The sequence below is a fragment of the Pseudorasbora parva genome, chromosome 19, assembly GCF_024679245.1.
Source record: "Pseudorasbora parva isolate DD20220531a chromosome 19, ASM2467924v1, whole genome shotgun sequence".
Classification (NCBI taxonomy): Eukaryota; Metazoa; Chordata; class Actinopteri; order Cypriniformes; family Gobionidae; genus Pseudorasbora; species Pseudorasbora parva.
The window spans coordinates 31,559,373-31,577,227 of NC_090190.1; the positions used below are offsets into that span (position 1 = coordinate 31,559,373).

Consider the following 17,855-nt stretch of genomic DNA (forward strand, 5'->3'; position numbering starts at 1 on the left):
CAGCAAAAATTAAGAAAACATCTTCATCAATTTTAAAACACATATAAAAGTTCACAACACAACCAAATACAGAAAAAGCACTGCAAACGTTCACAACACAACCAAATAGGATTCTGAGTAGAGAAAAAATCTTAAGAACAAATTTTATTTCATTGTTATTTTAGTAGCCTAGTATCATTTTTAAAATATCATAGCAACATGCTGTATAAATATATGACTGTATAAAAACTTTCATGGTACTAACATGAGTACAAATCTATATCCCAAAGCAATGATGAAGATACTGCAACAATGTTTTTAAGATCCACAATAACGTCTTCAGTTCTTTCTGCGGACTGCGGAGTGTTCATACTTCTGCATATTCATTTAGCTGATGCTTTAAATCAAACCAGTTTACAGTTCAAAAATAATAACAACCAGGCTATGATAGGACAATAATTAATTTATTTAAAAAAATTAAAGGTTGGCCAGAAGATGCAAAATTAAACTTTTCCTTGAGAAACAGTCACAGCTGCAGTTGTTTTGTTTTGAATTTGAGGGCAAAGATCACTGTAATAAAAAAAGACAGATATTAAGACAAATTCAAACTGAGCTCAAGATTAATTCACATATCTTGGTGGATCATGGATCTATTATTCCATTCCATATCTGTAATCAAAAAGAAGAATTTCTTTAAAAACTCACTATATTGTAGGATCCTTCTCTTCTGGACGAATCTTCACATGGGCACAGACTGGACTGTGCTCCTGGAACTGCCGTTTAAGGACATTAATTTCTTCAACCCACTTTGTCTTTTCACCAGCAAAACGACCTGAAATAGAGCAGGAGAGAGAATTAGCAAAGAATCACCTGTTGTTTTTCTTATTTATTGGCTTTATGGGAATTAAGGTGAACTCTTTGCTAATACAAATTTAATCTGCTAGGGATTTCACATATTCACGAGACTTCTGGAAGACCACAAGGGGGTGCTAGGAGGTCAGTAAAATCATACAAATTTAAGGAAATAACATGTTTAAAGGGATAGTTCACCCAAAAATGACAATTCTGTCTAATTCATCACCCTCATGTCATTCCAAACCCGTAAGACCTTTGTTCATCTTCAGAACACAAATGAAGATATTTCTGATGAAATCCGAGAGCTTTCAAGCCCCTCCATGTTTAATCGAGGTCTGAAAATGTAAAGACACTGGTTGACTCCAAATGGTTCAGCCTTAATTTAATGAAGTGACAAGAATATTTTGGGGTGCAAAAGTAATCACTTTATGCAACAATTTTAGTTCTGGCCTGTGCCCATCTCTTACGCTGTTTACGTTGTATCCTGCACGTGTGGTGCTCACAGCAGCGGCTGTTGTAGATCTCCAGAGCACTGCACTATTTACGGAAACTACGTAGGAGACTGGCACAGGCTAGAATGAAATTGTGGAATTAAGTTATCTGTTTGTTTTTGCACACAAAAAGTATTCTCGCCTCTTCATAAAATTAAGGTTGAACCACTTGAGTCACATGGACTATTTTAACACCTATCTGCCTATCTGGACTTTGAAAGTGTTAATTAAGTGTTACCTTTTTGGAGGGGCCTGAGAGCTCTCATTCATCCAAAAAATCTTAATTTGTGCTCCGAAGATGAATAAAGGTTTTACAGGTTTGGAATGACATGAGGGAGAGTAAATAATGAATAAAATATTTTTTTTTGGTGAACTACTCGTTGAACATTGAACAATATTATTGTATTAAATTATTAGTTTTCTAAGGTTAATATTTTAATTAGTTTAATATATATATATATATATATATATATATATATATATATATATATATATATATATATATATATATATTAGGGATGTAAACAATTAATCGATGATCGATTAATTGTCGATAAGACATTTGATCGATAAGACTTATCGATCATCGATTAAGCAGGGTCATGCGCGTGCGTGCGGCTCAACCGCGAAACGGGAGGAAAAATTAAGCGAGTGTGCCCGAGTTCTACTAGGGACCATTTAACAGCTGGAGTTACACCTCATCATGACTGCAAGTTTCCATGTGCATTCGCAGCCTTTTGTTTTTTGCAAATGTAAGTTGTAATATTGTGTTTATTTTGTGCAGGCCTATCTATAGCTGATTTATCTCAAAGGGATTCATTTGGTTAATAATTAGCGTTAGAGGCGAGCGGTAGTCAAAGCGTGGCGGTGATCAGCTTAAGTTTCAACAGCAATGCACAAGTAATAATGACTATGATTGGGACTGTTATATTACACAACATTAATGAGAACACTATTGTAATAAAACATTGTGATTGTTAATTATTTGGGTTTATTTGCAGTGTGTTTCATTGCGTTGATCCAGGAAGATGTTGCATGCACAACATGAGTCACGCATTCTGACTCGCGCATGTAACTTAGTTCAAGTGCACTTGTAGCCTAGAAATCTAGATGCACCCTAGCGGCAGCAAATTTATTCTGCCCGCAAGTGTCGTCTAGGAACTCTCAATACCTATCTGAGCTGAATTCCCCTCACTCTGGACGGGCCAATCACATCGTGTATAGAGTCGGCGGGCGGGGCCATAATGACGACGGTCGAGTTGCGTTTGCGTGCTTCTAGTAAACACAGAAACTAGCGAACGGCGGCGGTCTTTCGAATCAGCTCTGCCCGCGCCTCCGGAAGACTTGGAGTTAAGCTTTTCTCTGAGAAAAGAACAAAGAACGGCACTGAAGTCATTCTTAAAAAGGGGAGATGTGTTTGGAGTTTAGCCGACTGGATACGGCGAAAGTTTAATCTATCAACAAGCTCTGTTTCACCTTCGTTGCTCTGGTTGGTGTAGCGCTAACCTATCGCGTGCAGAGGGAGTTTGAAAGACAACCGTTTATCCCGCCCCTCAGATTGAGCACTGTCTATGGTGAGTTTCCAGACCCAAACATCTTGATGTGGGTCTGGCTTGTCAGGCTAGTGCACTTGTGAATTCACATTAGATTGTGCTGAAGTAATTTGTAATATTACATAATATATAATTAATATAATATAAAATACTTTATAATAATTTATTTTGAGAAATATGTCATCCTTATAATATAAAGCAGAATAATTTTCTCACAGTATAAATTGGTCTCTACACTGTCATTTTTTTTTTGTTGGTTTAACTTAAAAAAGTAACCTGGTTGCCAGAACATTTTGAAATTATTAAAATTTAAAATTTGAGTTGATACAATGAAGGTAATTTGTTTAATAAATAGAAACTCAAAATATTATTGTATCTGAACCACATAAAAAATTTGATAAATCATGAAAAAGCACAATTTGGCATGTTTCACTGCGTCATCAGAAATATAACACACACAATTACCCAATATGCTTACAAAATCTTTTTATAATATTTTAATAAAGGTTGTCGAATCTCAAAAAATGTTCATTGTATTAACTCAAAATTTTAATTTCAATGAAAAAAAAATTCTAAATAATTTTTTACAGTGTATACCTAAAAATATTAGCTGCCTTTAAAAATCAGTTTCTATAATTTTGGGAGTTCTTGCATATTTAAACATACCATCAGTGTCACCCTTGTCTTTCTCCACGGCTTTAATGTCATTATTCAACCCAGCCTGTAAAACACACAACACAAAGAAGATGGTTAGAAAGGACTAAACTATAGCATTTGCTACCTAAATTTCCCTCTCGGCATTATGAGTCGCTTTAGCATTACCTAAAGTAGATACCAAAACAAAACAACCTAACAAATGAATACATACAACTGCTTGCAACTTATGAATGAACTATTCTGTCCAGCAGTAAGCGATTTCTGAAGGTAAATTCGCAATTGTTGTTCAGTTTGCTTGGTCAGTTTGGTCTGGACACAAAAAAAAATTGGAAGTAAAACATTTGAACATTCAAAACAATGCTTTGTGTGGTGGCTTAAATGTGTTCGTATGTGTGTAGCCTACATATGATTGTATTTTGACCAGCTGAGAACTCGTCAAGAGCTTATAAAACATGTAAAAAACAGCTGCAGGAATCCTTCCGTCACACACACAAACATTCTGCTGTGAGGAGGCTGTGTTTCTGACGGCTGGTACGGAACTGTGATGGCAACACTGCAACTATGACAAGACAAAAACTGTTATGCGCAACCATTCCGTCCTTTTTAGCGTCTCATCTTCCTGTTGTTGATTCGTTTACATGTCTTTGGTCTGTGTTGCATTTATATATAACTTAAACCGCACCAGAGTTCATTTTGAAGCGGACCGAGACCAGAAGGGTTCACACTTATTAAAATGAGCAACCGTACCAGGGTTCCTTTTAATCGAACCAAACACTCTCAGAAAAAAAGGTACAGTTCCGTCACTGGGGCGGTACCCTAAGGTACAAAAGTGAAAAGGTACATCTTTGTATCTTACTAACCCCTAAATGGTACATATTAATACCTTAAAAGGTACATATCAGTACTTTAAGAGTGCATAGTAGTACCTTAAAGGAACATATTAGTAGCTTTTTGGTTTTGTACCTTAGGGTAACGCCCCAGTGAGAGCAATGTACCTTAAGATGCTTAGTGTGAACACACTCTGAGAAAGTGGATCAGACCAGCACCACAACTGACTTGTAGCCAATCAGCAGTAAGGGGCGTGTCCACTTATGATGATGGAGGAGAGAAAGTGAGCAAGAGAGGGAGATTTGAGGAAAGAGTGTAGAAAGAGAGATGACTGAGAAACAGAAAAAAAGGAAAGGTCAGAGGAATATCACTGGAAAAAAGAAGGGTTGTGATAAGGCTTTATGAACTGTGCTAATATTAGAAAAGCTTGCCAGCACTGGAGAGACCTAAGAGGGAAGGCCTGAAAATGGATACTGAGGTTGTTTTGCTTCTGGTCCGTACATGAGTAACATTAGTTTTGCTATGTTTGCAGAACCATGCTGTTGCTGTGGTTTTAACTATAATAAGAGGACAGTTTTGAGTGTCAATATTTTGTCTGGAGCTGCTGCTGACTAACAATAAACTCTTGCTTACATAGCATAAAAACTTCTGAATTGTATCTTCATTTGTGTTCTTCCTTGTCATTAATTAGAATATTCGCAGTATTTAATTTCAACCACATTTTTAAAAAGTGTATTATGACACATGCAGTGAGAGCCGTTTGCTATTCGAACAACAATGCAGGCTATAAAAACTTTGACAGAGGACTGACGACGAGGTACAGGCTTTATTAGTTTGTGTCACCGGACTAATTTGCCTAAACTGCATGGTACCTTAGACTGTGATGGAAACACAGACAGCAACAGGTCTGGGGGGAAATTCCTGGGACAAATTGTTGTAACTTCTGTGAAAACCCAGCTATTGTTTAGCCTTTTAAATCATTCATTTAAATGGTTGGCTACAGTGATGTTGAATAAACTTGTGTGGTTACTCCCAGTTCAACAGGTGAGTTGTTAGTTGTTAAACCTGTTCTACATGAGTATCAGTGCCTTGCCCAGCATTAAAAAAAATCATACAAATATTATAGCCTTCAACAGTATCATAGTGTTAATACATTTATCCATGTAACTACAAGCACTGAAGCATATATAAACTAACATTGACTGTACACCTTCCTGCCAGTGCAGTGTGTTGTAAATAATATTTTGTAAATGTTTACAATTTAGCTAATTTTCCTTCTGAATATATTTTACTCACCACTGAATCCTTGCATGCTTTAACCTCTTTTTTCTTTCCATCTAAAGCAGAGTTTAATTTCCCGTTCTCATCCTGAAGTGTCTTGATCTCCTTATCTGCGTTGCCTAACTCCGTCTCTGTGTGCTGAACTGCTAAATTGAAATTTTCTATACCCAGCAACGTTTCTCTCACCGCTGCCTCTACAAACTCCATTTCGCTGGTTAGTTTGTATACCAATTCCTTTTTAAGATGCATATATCCCAGCAAGCCTATGCCCATAACTACTGATATACACAGGATCAGGGGCCAGCATGACTTCCTCTCCATGGCTATGTATGTCCAAAATATTTTTGTAAATCAAATTATTCAGGTTGATAATCAGGTTTGATTTCCTATATATATATATCAGTGCGGTTTTAATGTAGTCCTCAGTCTTCAGTCTTCAGTGGGCTAATACATGCATGTATATGATGAATATAGCTGTTTGATCTCTAAAACAGAAACAGGAAAAATAATTAATTTACATAAAGACACATTTTAATTCTCATTTAAATCTCAGTCATTGGTAAAGTGTGAACCAACTGCACGTATATGTGGAGGTATCTCCCGTATTTAGCCAACTCTGCCAGACTTGCTAAAGTTTTTGTTAAGTTCCTCTTAAAGTGCCACAAACCCATCTAAAACTAGAAAACAGAACAAAGCCATATAAGACCAGCAAACCACTTAATGCTAGCTTAGGATGTTCTCAATCAATCAATCAATCAACTTTATTTATATAGGGCTTTTACAATCACGATTGTGTCAAAGCAGATTCACAGTGTCAAACAGGACAATACTGCAACAAAATTAGATTTGGCTGTACAGTCGTTCTGGAGAAAACAGTGCTGTTATCAGCTTATTTTATTTATCATATAGCGACAATGTTGGCAGATCTGTATTATAGTTTATAGCAAGCCAAGCCAAAGGAGACACCCATTACCTCCTACCATCTGGAGCCATACAAAAGATGAAAATACACAAACTAAAACCTAAATGTAAAACATGGAAATGCTGTCCTGATGTGAATGATTAACTTAGCAGCAGATTAAATATTTTGGCGCGACGTACAAGAATATGAATGTGTCGTATATGAGTGCAATGAAACTCACCTTTCCCGAGAGCAGTGCGCACACAGTGTTGTTGCTTCAAACAAGGACTGGTTGGGAGTGGAGTTGACAGATATTAAAACTTGCACTCATTGGACACAATATCACAAAAACCTATAAAACAGTAGAAAATACCTAGAGTAAAAAAAATATATTACCTCTGTACACCTATCTTTCACTACTGTGATGTTCTTTTCCTTCTCAGTCATTCACATATGACTAGTCTAACCAGTTATACAACGCATATTCATTTCTGGTTTTATCATTCACGCAATGACAAGTGACCCATTTTCTAAATCAAAGACGGCCATCTGACCATATACGTAAGTTTGCCATGTTTTTTCTTTTTTTCTTTCCATTTTCTATTGCTTTGTCTACTTTTTATTGCTTTACATGTTTCAGCAGTGTTGATTAAATTTACATTTATGAATGTAAGCTGTATGTATGAATATCCTTCCTCAAACTGCAATAAGCCCCGAGACTCATTAGAAGGATATTTACCTTTTATGTACATAGTGAAAACGTTTGTTCTTCTATCTTAGTGTGACAATGTAGAGGAGAGACTGCAGAGCCAGTGGGTGGAGTTTGAGCTTCCAGTCTTTGGAGGTAATGGGTGGAGAGCTTGAAGGTCTAGCCACACCTCACCTCATAAACCCTAATAAGATCAAACTCCACCCATTAGCTACACAGAGGTGGTGCTGGAAGTCATTCAGCTCTGTAGTGAGCAGTAGAGATCAATAACGCTACAGGGGCTGCTATAAAATGTAAATAAATACATGTAAAAATAAATAAGATCCGAATCAATGTGCTTTCAAAGCGCTTCAGAGGCTATGCACAATCCCTTTTACTCGGGACATGCTAGCTGGCAACATAGGATTCCATTCATTATGCTAAGCTAAGCTAGCTGCGACCCTGCCAAACTAGAACAATGCATGTACTGAAACAAAAATCCATTTGACCACATATCTAAATGTAGGAAAGAGGTTGAATAAGCCCTATTTCTAAAAATGGTGGTGTTCCTTTAAGTTAGTTAGACTGACACAAAATAAGTTAGCCTAATTCAGAACAAACTGTTTAGTTGTGTTCACAGAGAAAATTTATATTTGTGTTTTCAATCCTATACGATGTCAATGTTTCCACTGCTGAGGGACATTAATAAAGTACTGGTGCATGAATGCTTGCAAGCTGCAATTCAATCCAAAAACAGACCTTTTGTCTGCTGTAATAATAGCCATGAACCACATCACATTCTTTATCGCTACTGCTTGTGGCATTCACCTGTTCATCTCTTACCAGGTAGCCTTTGTGCTGTGAACTGTGCCACACCCTTAATCATGTGCAACAAAAAAACAAAAACATGTTTAGGCTACTGAGGGTGTGCGTGATAGTCTGGATTCTATTGAAAGAACTTCCTGCATTCCAGCAGATAACCTTAGGTGTGTGATCAGTCTATGAGAATGAACTTTACTAATGTTGGAAAACTTCTATTGCTTTCTCTCTCATATCATTCAGCAGTGTCGATGATGTAATATCTAATTGTTTAATATCCATATAAAGTCAATAATAATAATAAAAGTAAACTAGAACAAGTTGTTTCTTGTTTCTAATTTCAGGTAACAGTTACTCTCCTGTAAATAATAAACAATGAAATTTACGTTGTCAAGAAATTCATACAGGTTTGGAAATACCTGAGGGTGAGTAAATGATGACAGAATGTTTTTTTATTTTTTTGGGTGAATTATCCCTTTTAAGCGCTCATCTGGTTGCTTGCAAGCTAACCCAAAAGTTATGAGCACAATATTGCACCACTAGAGGGCATGTGAATCCACCACTCAGCTTAGGGGACTCTATCATGCCCGTTGTGAAGGCATCACTTTGTTCACTGTAGTTTCCAGAAGAAACCATATTTAGTTTTTCACAATTGTTCTGCAATAAAGTGGGAGGTAAAAAGTGAATATAATATAATCAGTTATAATATATATATATATATATATATATATATATATATATATATATATATATATATATATATATATATATATATATATATATATATATATATATATATATATATATATATATATACAGTCTTGTTCAAAATAATAGCAGTACAATGTGACTAACCAGAATAATCAAGGTTTTTAGTATATTTTTTATTGCTACGTGGCAAACAAGTTACCAGTAGGTTCAGTAGATTCTCAGAAAACAAACAAGACCCAGCAGTCATGATATGCACGCTCTTAAGGCTGTGCAATTGGGCAATTAGTTGAAAGGGGTGTGTTCAAAAAAATAGCAGTGTCTACCTTTGACTGTACAAACTCAAAACTATTTTGTACAAACATTTTTTTTCTGGGATTTAGCAATCCTGTGAATCACTAAACTAATATTTAGTTGTATGACCACAGTTTTTTAAAACTGCTTGACATCTGTGTGGCATGGAGTCAACCAACTTGTGGCACCTCTCAGCTGTTATTCCACTCCATGATTCTTTAACAACATTCCACAATTCATTCACATTTCTTGGTTTTGCTTCAGAAACAGCATTTTTGATATCACCCCACAAGTTCTCAATTGGATTAAGGTCTGGAGATTGGGCTGGCCACTCCATAACATTAATTTTGTTGGTTTGGAACCAAGACTTTGCCCGTTTACTAGTGTGTTTTGGGTCATTGTCTTGTTGAAACAACCGTTTCAAGGGCATGTCCTGTTCAGCATAGGGCAACATGACCTCTTCAAGTACTTTAACATATGCAAACTGATCCATGATCCCTGGTATGCGATAAATAGGCCCAACACCATAGTAGGAGAAACATGCCCATATCATGATGCTTGCACCTCCATGCTTCACTGTCTTCACTGTGTACTGTGGCTTGAATTCAGAGTTTGGGGGTCGTCTCACAAACTGCCTGTGGCCCTTGGACCCAAAAAGAACAATTTTACTCTCATCAGTCCACAAAATGTTCCTCCATTTCTCTTTAGGCCAGTTGATGTGTTCTTTGGCAAATTGTAACCTCTTCTGCACATGCCTTTTTTTTAACAGAGGGACTTTGTGGGGGATTCTTGAAAATAGATTAGCTTCACACAGACGTCTTCTAACTGTCACAGTACTTACAGGTAACTCCAGACTGTCTTTGATCATCCTGGAGGTGATCATTGGCTGAGCCTTTGCCATTCTGGTTATTCTTCTATCCATTTTGATGGTTGTCTTCCGTTTTCTTCCACGTCTCTCTGGTTTTGCTCTCCATTTTAAGGCATTGGAGATCATTTTAGCTGAACAGCCTATCATTTTTTGCACCTCTTTATAGGTTTTCCCCTCTCTAATCAACTTTTTAATCAAAGTACGCTGTTCTTCTGAACAATGTCTTGAACGACCCATTTTCCTCAGCTTTCAAATGCATGTTCAACAAGTGTTGGCTTCATCCTTAAATAGGGGCCACCTGATTCACACCTGTTTCTTCACAAAATTGATGACCTCAGTGATTGAATGCCACACTGCTATTTTTTTGAACACACCCCTTTCAACTAATTCAACTAATTGCCCAATTGCACAGCCTTAAGAGCGTGCATATCATGAATGCTGGGTCTCATTTGTTTTCTGAGAATCTACTGAACCTACTGGTAACTTGTTTGCCACGTAACAATAAAAAAATATAAGAAAAATCTTGATTATTCTGGTTAGTCACATTGTACTGCTATTATTTTGAACAAGACTGTATATATATATATATTACAGTCAGGATGAAAAGCAAAAAGCCATTAAGTACATTAACAATGTTCCATGCAAGAAGGAAAGTAGAAATTAAATTCTATTTTTAAAAATCGTGCATGTTCTGCACAGATTTTCACAATTACTTAAGTAAGAATTACATTTAAATATCTAAATAACTGGCCAACAATATAATACAACATTTGAATACATTTAAGTACTGGAAAGAGTTAGAATGATGCATGTTTCTGTAACCTCCATGTTAAAATAGTCATATGGAAGGTTCTTATAAGGTTGGAACCTCTAAGAAGCCCAACCCACAAGGTACGCCTTCTGTGGGCCCCGACTTGTCCGGGCCCTGTTGGACGTTTGACTCTAGTTCTACTATAATGCCCGAGCCCTTCTGCCTCAAGCTGGAGTTCAGATCGAAGTCTTTCAGCTTTAATAGCACAGAATGATTGACTTCTAGCTAGACAAAATTTTGACAAAATCAGGCCAAAACAAAAATTGAGTTCAAAACAGCTTGCCAAAGCAAACTTTCAGGAATATATACTAGGAAGAAACAGCACAGAATATCTGTTTTCCGGGGTTTTTTTGGGGGGTTTTTTGCAGTGGGAAACTGCTTTGACCCATTTCTGTACTGAGGAGTACTCCACCATGACCTTGGTCCATGAACGCTGTGAGAAGAACGGTGGGACTGCTTTGAAAGAAAGGCTGCTAACCCCCCTCTCTCGTTACAGGGCCCCCATAATACCATCTGACAACAGTTTCACCTGGGACCCTGACGCCTGATAAAGGTCAAGATGCCATATAGACCCTTTTTCAGTTAGTAATCATTGGGATGTTTTTTTGTGGGCGGAGGCAGAACGATTCACTAACGCTTGCCAGCAAGTTTTTTTAAGGTGAGCTTATTTTTAAACAATGACTGTAATTCAATGTAATAAACAATGCGTAATTTTATCTGAATATGTAAGGTCACTTTCTGTCCAAGACTGTGACACAGCTGTTCTTGGTATTCAGTGTGATTTTGTCAAAAACCATGTCAGTTTTTTATGAACACATCACTTTTTAACAGCCTAATGTATGTACTCTACTACAGATGTGCAGGTTTAAGGGGATATATATATATATATATATATATATATATATATATATATATATATATATATATATATGGCATTAAATGTATTTGCCGAAATTAGTATGATATTTATATACAGGTTTATTTAAGATAGCAAAACATTTTGTAAAATTCACATTAAATATCTTAAGTTCTGCCTAGCCAACGCCTGGCATACATACCTGCAGTAGCAGCAGATATGCTGTAAAATTTCTATTTGGAGCCTGTACTCTTCGATTATGGCACCCAAAAACACAAGATGATGACATTTTGAGCTCTGACTCCAGTTTTCCCTTTGCTTTGCCTCCAGCTAACGTTGTGACGTAATTGTGACGTCGGTGCAAAAGGGGTCTATATGACGACCTGAGCATTTTTTATTTATTTAGTAGCAGCACAAAACATGTGTCAAATAATAGGTTGGTGCACATGAGTACAGAGACCTCAGTAAGCGTATGAAGAATAAACAATGTGCCAATAATATATAACATAACTTGTTTTTTAAGAGCATGTTAGTACCTTTAGAGGTCTACCTTTACAGTGTACTTCATATACAGACACTTACCTAAAGGATTATTAGGAACGCCTGTTCAATTTCTCATTAATGCAATTATCTAATCAACCAATCACATGGCAGTTGCTTCAATGCATTTTTGGGTGTGGCCCTGGTCAAGACAATCTCCAGAACTCCAAACTGAATGTCAGAATCGGAAAGAAAGGTGATTTAAGCAATTTTGAGCAGGCTGGTCTTAGTATTTCACAATCTGCTCAGTTACTGGGAATTTCATGCACAACCATTTCTAGGGTTTAAAAAAATGGTGTGAAAAGGGAAAAACAGCCAGTGTGTGGCAGTCCTGTGAGCGAAAATGCCTTGTTGATGCTAGAGGTCAGAGGAGAATGGGCCAACTGATTCAAGCTGATAGAAGAGCAACTTTGACTAAAATAATCACTCATTACAAAAGGTATGCAGCAAAGCATTTGTGAAGCCACAACAGGCACAACCTTGAGGCAGATGGGCTACAACAGCAGAAGACCCCACCGAACACCACTCATCTCCACTACAAATAGGAAAAAGAGGCTACAATTTGCACAAGCTCATCAAAATTGGACAGTTGAAGACTGGGAAAATGTTGCCTGGTCTGGTGAGTCTCGATTTCTGTTAAGACATTCAGATGGAAGAATCAGAATTTGGTGTAAACAGAAAGAGAACATGGATCCATCATGCTTTGTTAACACTGTGGTAGTGGTGTAATGGTGTGGGGGATGTTTTCTTGGCACACTTTAGGCCCCTTAGTGCCAATTGGGCATAGGTTAAATGCCACGGCCTACCTGAGCATTGTTTCTGACCATGTCCATCCACCATGTACCCATCCTCTGATGGCTACTTCCAGCAGGATAATGCACCATGTCACAAAGCTCAAATCATTTCAAATTGTTGTTTTTTTTAACATGAAAATGAATTCACAGTACTAAAATGGCCACACAGTCACCAGATCTCAACCCAATAGAGCATCTTTGGGATGTGGTGGAAGTACACAACAGCCAAATGATTACACCCCTGTGTGTATGTAACTTATGTATTGTTAATAGCATTTTTAATAAATATCATTCTTTCGATTTTAACTGTTTAGGTTCCACAATAACAAATAAGGCCAAATATCTGAAACTTAAATTTATAATAAAAAACACTATAGCCTGTTCAGCATTTCTTTCATGGCATTTATTCACAAATAATCAAATGGGATTTCACAAACTTGATGTAGAAGTTTCTCAACAGCTGGTAAGTCTGCAGGATTTCTCAAACTCCCTGCTATTTTTGTCTTTCTTTGTTTAACTGCCAGTTGTCGGATACATCAAGATATTTAATGTTTTTTCTCAATGCAGTTCCTCAAGCATGAAATTACACATTACTAGCTGAGAAGTCATGGGAGTATTTCTCTCATGTACGTGAGCAGTCCATTTTAATTAGATAAAAATGTGTAAACAGGTTGCTGTTTTGGAATAGGGTTGAAGATAAGTGTAATGTTTTCCATCAACCATGACCTATTTACATATTTTTGCCCATGAATTGCTATTCACAATATAGTCAGAAAAAAAGGTTTCTCATAGCTGACATGATAAATTGATGTGCTGTGCACAGCTTAAATGTGCAATTGTTTTGAAAGCTGTTTCACAAAGTCAGCCTCATATCCTCCCTAAAAACATCCCGTTTCTCACACTTAAAATATGGGAAACATGCTGAATCCTGCCAAATTGTAAGGGTTTAAACTTATAAAGCACCCGTGTAAAGTTAAATATATATATATATATAGAAAATTTCCCATATCAGCTATCAGAAAATAAAAAATGCAATTGTGTCATTGAATTTGTGTAGCATGCATTTCCATTATTATTTTTTATAAACCATAATTTCTGTCACTTTGCACATGCACAGAAGCAATTAAAATTCATCGGGAAAGTATGACACAGCCTACATATCAGTATTTACTCTATTCACTGTAACTTTAGTAAACTTAGCTGAACTCTGGCCATTCGTATTTTGTCGATTCACTGCTTTCATGGGGAAGTTTAATTAAAGACATAACTATCCCTTATACTTCAAACCAGAGGTGGGAGTAATACTGCCTTCATGTGCTATCAGAATTTATCGTAAAAATTGCACATGAACGCCCTCCCATTTCAAAATTTTAATGCAATGAGCTCGTAATCACGACTTCAGAAGTGGGAATTATCAAAATTCCAATAGCACGTGAAGGTGGCATAAATCACACATGTGCAAGACACAATTAAGTCTCAAGCAAGTCCAAGTAAATTTTTGTGAGAATTAAGCAAGTCAAGTCAAGTCACTGCTTTATGTCAACCAATTCAAGTCAAGTCGTAGCTTGGGTCAAGCAAGTCACTGGCAAGTAATACAAATGTTTGATGATTTAACTGAATTTATATATCAAAATAAGTTAAACCTACAGTAGTTCGACTATGGGAGTTTTATTTGCAAAAATTGCAATATACATTTCTACTCAAAAGGTGTCCAAATACAACAACAAAGCCTAAAATGCAAATGTGACTGAAATTAGGCCAATATAATGATCAAGATACATTCTCTTTGTATTATACTGTCCTATACAGCCGACCAGGTGATTGTTATACGAGTAATTAACTTAAAGAGAACTTAGATTCTGTTGCTCACATCCTGATGAAGGCTCATCATTAGGCGTAATGCTTAAGTCTGTTTTTCTCAAAAACATTTGTTTTAGATTTGTGCAGTGTTGAGGGGATTAAAGCATTTTTTATTTATAAAAATTAAATCAATTGGAGACTATAAACAATTATTTTTGTTACATAATTTGCCAAAAAATCAGCACCAACGCAGCACACACACAGAAATGGTAAAGTGACTACAATCACACGTACAATAACAGTGGAGGAGGGGCGGGACAAATACAACACTGACCCACGGCTAAATTTTGCTTGTACAATGTCAAAAGATGACAACAACAAGCATGAAAAAACGGAGAAAAATTCTTAAAAACAAGAGTCAGAGAAAATACTTTATATTGTATCGACATTAAATATAAAAACGAACGATACAGAAACAAAATCTGTCAACTGAAATACTAGTTGTACCACTTGTTATTCTGTTATTTATTCTCTCTCTCTCTCTCTCTCTCTCTCTCTCTCTCTCTCTCTCTCTCTCTCTCTCTCTCTCTCTCTCTCTCTCTCTCTCTCTCTCTCTCTCTCTCTCTCCCTCACACACACACAACACACGATACGCTGAAATGCTCATAGCTAGGCGTCTTAGGTAAAACTGGCTAATTATTCAACAAGAGAAATGTGCAGTTATTCATCATTGTGCAACACAATTCGGATACCTCATTTCAACTTACAGTGCTGCTTGACGTTTTCGTAGCGAGTTTCTTTGCAGTTTTGAACTCATCTATTCGTAACCTCTTATGAAAATGATGGTACAGAGCGTGCCGTGGTGACCGTGATCCGTGAGTGACTGATTACCATGGAAACTTTGCGTAGCGCCTTCCATGTTTAGTACGTTAGTAGCGCTCTCTCTGCGTCACGTGGGTCGTGGTGCGTTCAAAAACTGCGTTAAACTAAAGACAAAGTTATTTCGAGTCATTTAACTAAAGTCCGAGTCAACTCTCCAGTCATAAATATAAAGTCAAGTCTTTTATTCATATTTGTCAAGCAAGTCCCAAGTCCAAAAAACTCGAGTCAAGTCATGTGCATGTGACTCGAGTCCCCCACCTGCCACCTCTGCTTCAAACTCTGCTGAACGACCAACTTTGGCACGCCTCTCATTCCCCTTCCCTTTAAATATAAGGCCATGCAGTCTTTCATCACACCCGAAGAACAGTGCGAATTTGCAAACGGAAAAGAAGGATATTTTTACTGCAGAAAATAACCAGTGATGTTTTGGAAAAGCATGTTTTTAGCTACTTTGATTTTTCATCTAATTTCATTGGGAGGTATGTGCCTTATCTGCAAAACTATTCTATTTATCGTCTTATTTTGGAGAAGGGGAAAAAGGCTTAAGCATCTTCTAAATTAATAAATGCAAACGGCTTTCTCTAAAAGATTTCAGTTATTGTTTATGTTTAATTCTCTGACCTTCTTAATAGGCTATATTCAAGACGGGCCTTAAAAAAAAAAAAGCATAATACTTTTTTAAACATAATTTATACATAATTTACTTAGCACGGTACATAATGTACTTTTCTGCATAATATGTATTTATATCTTGTCCTTCATCAGCTTTGGTTACTTTTTGTTTGTTTTTTTGTTATTGTTCTTCTTGCATTAAGGGGGACAGAACTTTAACCCTGGTGTGCTTCTGAAATCAAGCTTCCCTCCCGCCAGACCCTCGGTTAACAATCTCAAGGCGGTCTGTTTTCATGGCCATGGCCGCCCCAGGTATCCTGATGACAGTTTTCCTTCATCCAGTTATGCTTACGCTCGGCGCGCTGGAAAGGCAGTAAACAGACTAGAGGAATGGTTCGGTCAGTGCTGCTATGGAGCTTTGGCCCCTGGACATCTCCTTTGCTGTGTGGAACAGGCAGTGAGGACACAGAATGAGACATATGCCCAATTTTACTTCAGTCATTTTACTACAAAGCAGAAAAAATAATTATATTTTCCCCCTTGTTTTTGCAGTGGGAAACTGCTTTGACCCATTTCTGTACTGAGGAGTACTCCACCATGACATTGGTCCATGAGTGCTGTGAGAAGAAGGGACAAGAAAGGTGGGACTGCTTTGAAAGAAAGGCTGCTAACCCCTCCTATAACCCGCTCTCTCAATACAGGGCCCCCATAATACCATCTGACAGCATTTTCACCTGGAACCCTGACGCCTGTTAAAGGTCAAGATGCCATATGACAACCTGAGAATTTGTATTTGATTTAGTAGCATAAAACCTGCCAATTAATCATCTGTGAAGAGTCAGAATGCACCATTCTTTAAAAAGTTGATTAAACATGCTCAGTTTTCTAGAAGAACTGAAATATAACCTTTATTGTATGCCATAAAAACATGCTAAATCAACTTACTATCACTCACTGTTTTTCCAAAGTGGTAAAAAGATTCAAATAAATCTGAAGCCTTTTCATTGTTAAACCTTGACTTTTTTTTGTGAGAATAACTATTGCTAGCCAGTCTATCTATCTATCCGTCTGCATATTTATCTGTCTGTATGTCTATCCATAGACAGACGTCTATCTATCACTTACAATTTTTGCATGATATATTTGCAATCATAAATGCATATCAGCTGCCATCTGTTCTTATTCCTGAGGTAAATGCCAAGATTTGGGATTTAGTGAAATAATTTAATTAAACATTTAATTTTAAAATAATAAAAACAATTTTTTAAATTTAAAGAAATGGTAGCCTTCAATAAGGTTAGAATGGAGTGTCTGCAATCTGTATCTTGATAATTGATCTATAATTTACTGACACAATACAACAATGGTATAGCCACAATGGTATGATTATTTACCCTTTATGAAAATTTACAAAGTGTCATTGTTGTCCTATTATTAGGCAACACAAAAATTGGGCTGAATAATAACTATAGTCTTCTGCAGAGCTGCCTTTGAGGTTATTTCACAAGTGATGAATTTTGCAACATAGACACTTGTTATTGAACTAAACTGAGTTGAAAAATTACACTTCTGTGGAGCTGCTTTATAGTTAAAATGTGTTGTTGTTTTGTTGTTGTTTTTACATATTTGGACTTTGCG

At 36.7% G+C, this 17,855-nt stretch overlaps 1 protein-coding gene across 2 annotated transcripts; it reads right to left on the reverse strand.

The window, feature by feature from the left end:
• Positions 1-364: 364 nt before the first annotated feature.
• Positions 365-15,592, reverse strand: si:ch73-347e22.8 (uncharacterized). 2 transcript variants are annotated; one of them, XM_067426169.1, is made up of 6 exons: positions 15,491-15,592; positions 6,787-6,833; positions 5,660-6,129; positions 3,545-3,599; positions 685-811; positions 365-549 (listed from the first exon to the last, which is right to left on the reverse strand). In XM_067426169.1, exons 3-6 carry the CDS (start codon positions 5,963-5,965, stop codon positions 483-485), a joined length of 555 nt encoding a protein of 184 aa, XP_067282270.1. In that variant the 5' UTR covers positions 5,966-6,129; positions 6,787-6,833; positions 15,491-15,592; the 3' UTR covers positions 365-482. The 2 variants fall into 2 exon arrangements, with proteins under 2 accessions (XP_067282270.1, XP_067282269.1); XM_067426168.1 differs by lacking the exon at positions 15,491-15,592 and adding an exon at positions 6,942-7,084.
• Between the last annotated feature and the right edge of the window lie 2,263 nt (positions 15,593-17,855).

Excerpts from the sequence above, each read along its gene's own strand:
- si:ch73-347e22.8 (XM_067426169.1), bottom strand. The coding sequence starts at position 5,965 with ATGGAGAGGAAGTCATGCTGGCCCCTGATCCTGTGTATATCAGTAGTT. Across the intron at positions 3,600-5,659 it reads AAGCATGCAAGGATTCAGTG|GCTGGGTTGAATAATGACAT; the intron begins GTGAGTAAAATA and ends TGTGTTTTACAG. Across the intron at positions 812-3,544 it reads AGACAAGGGTGACACTGATG|GTCGTTTTGCTGGTGAAAAG; the intron begins GTATGTTTAAAT and ends GCTCTATTTCAG.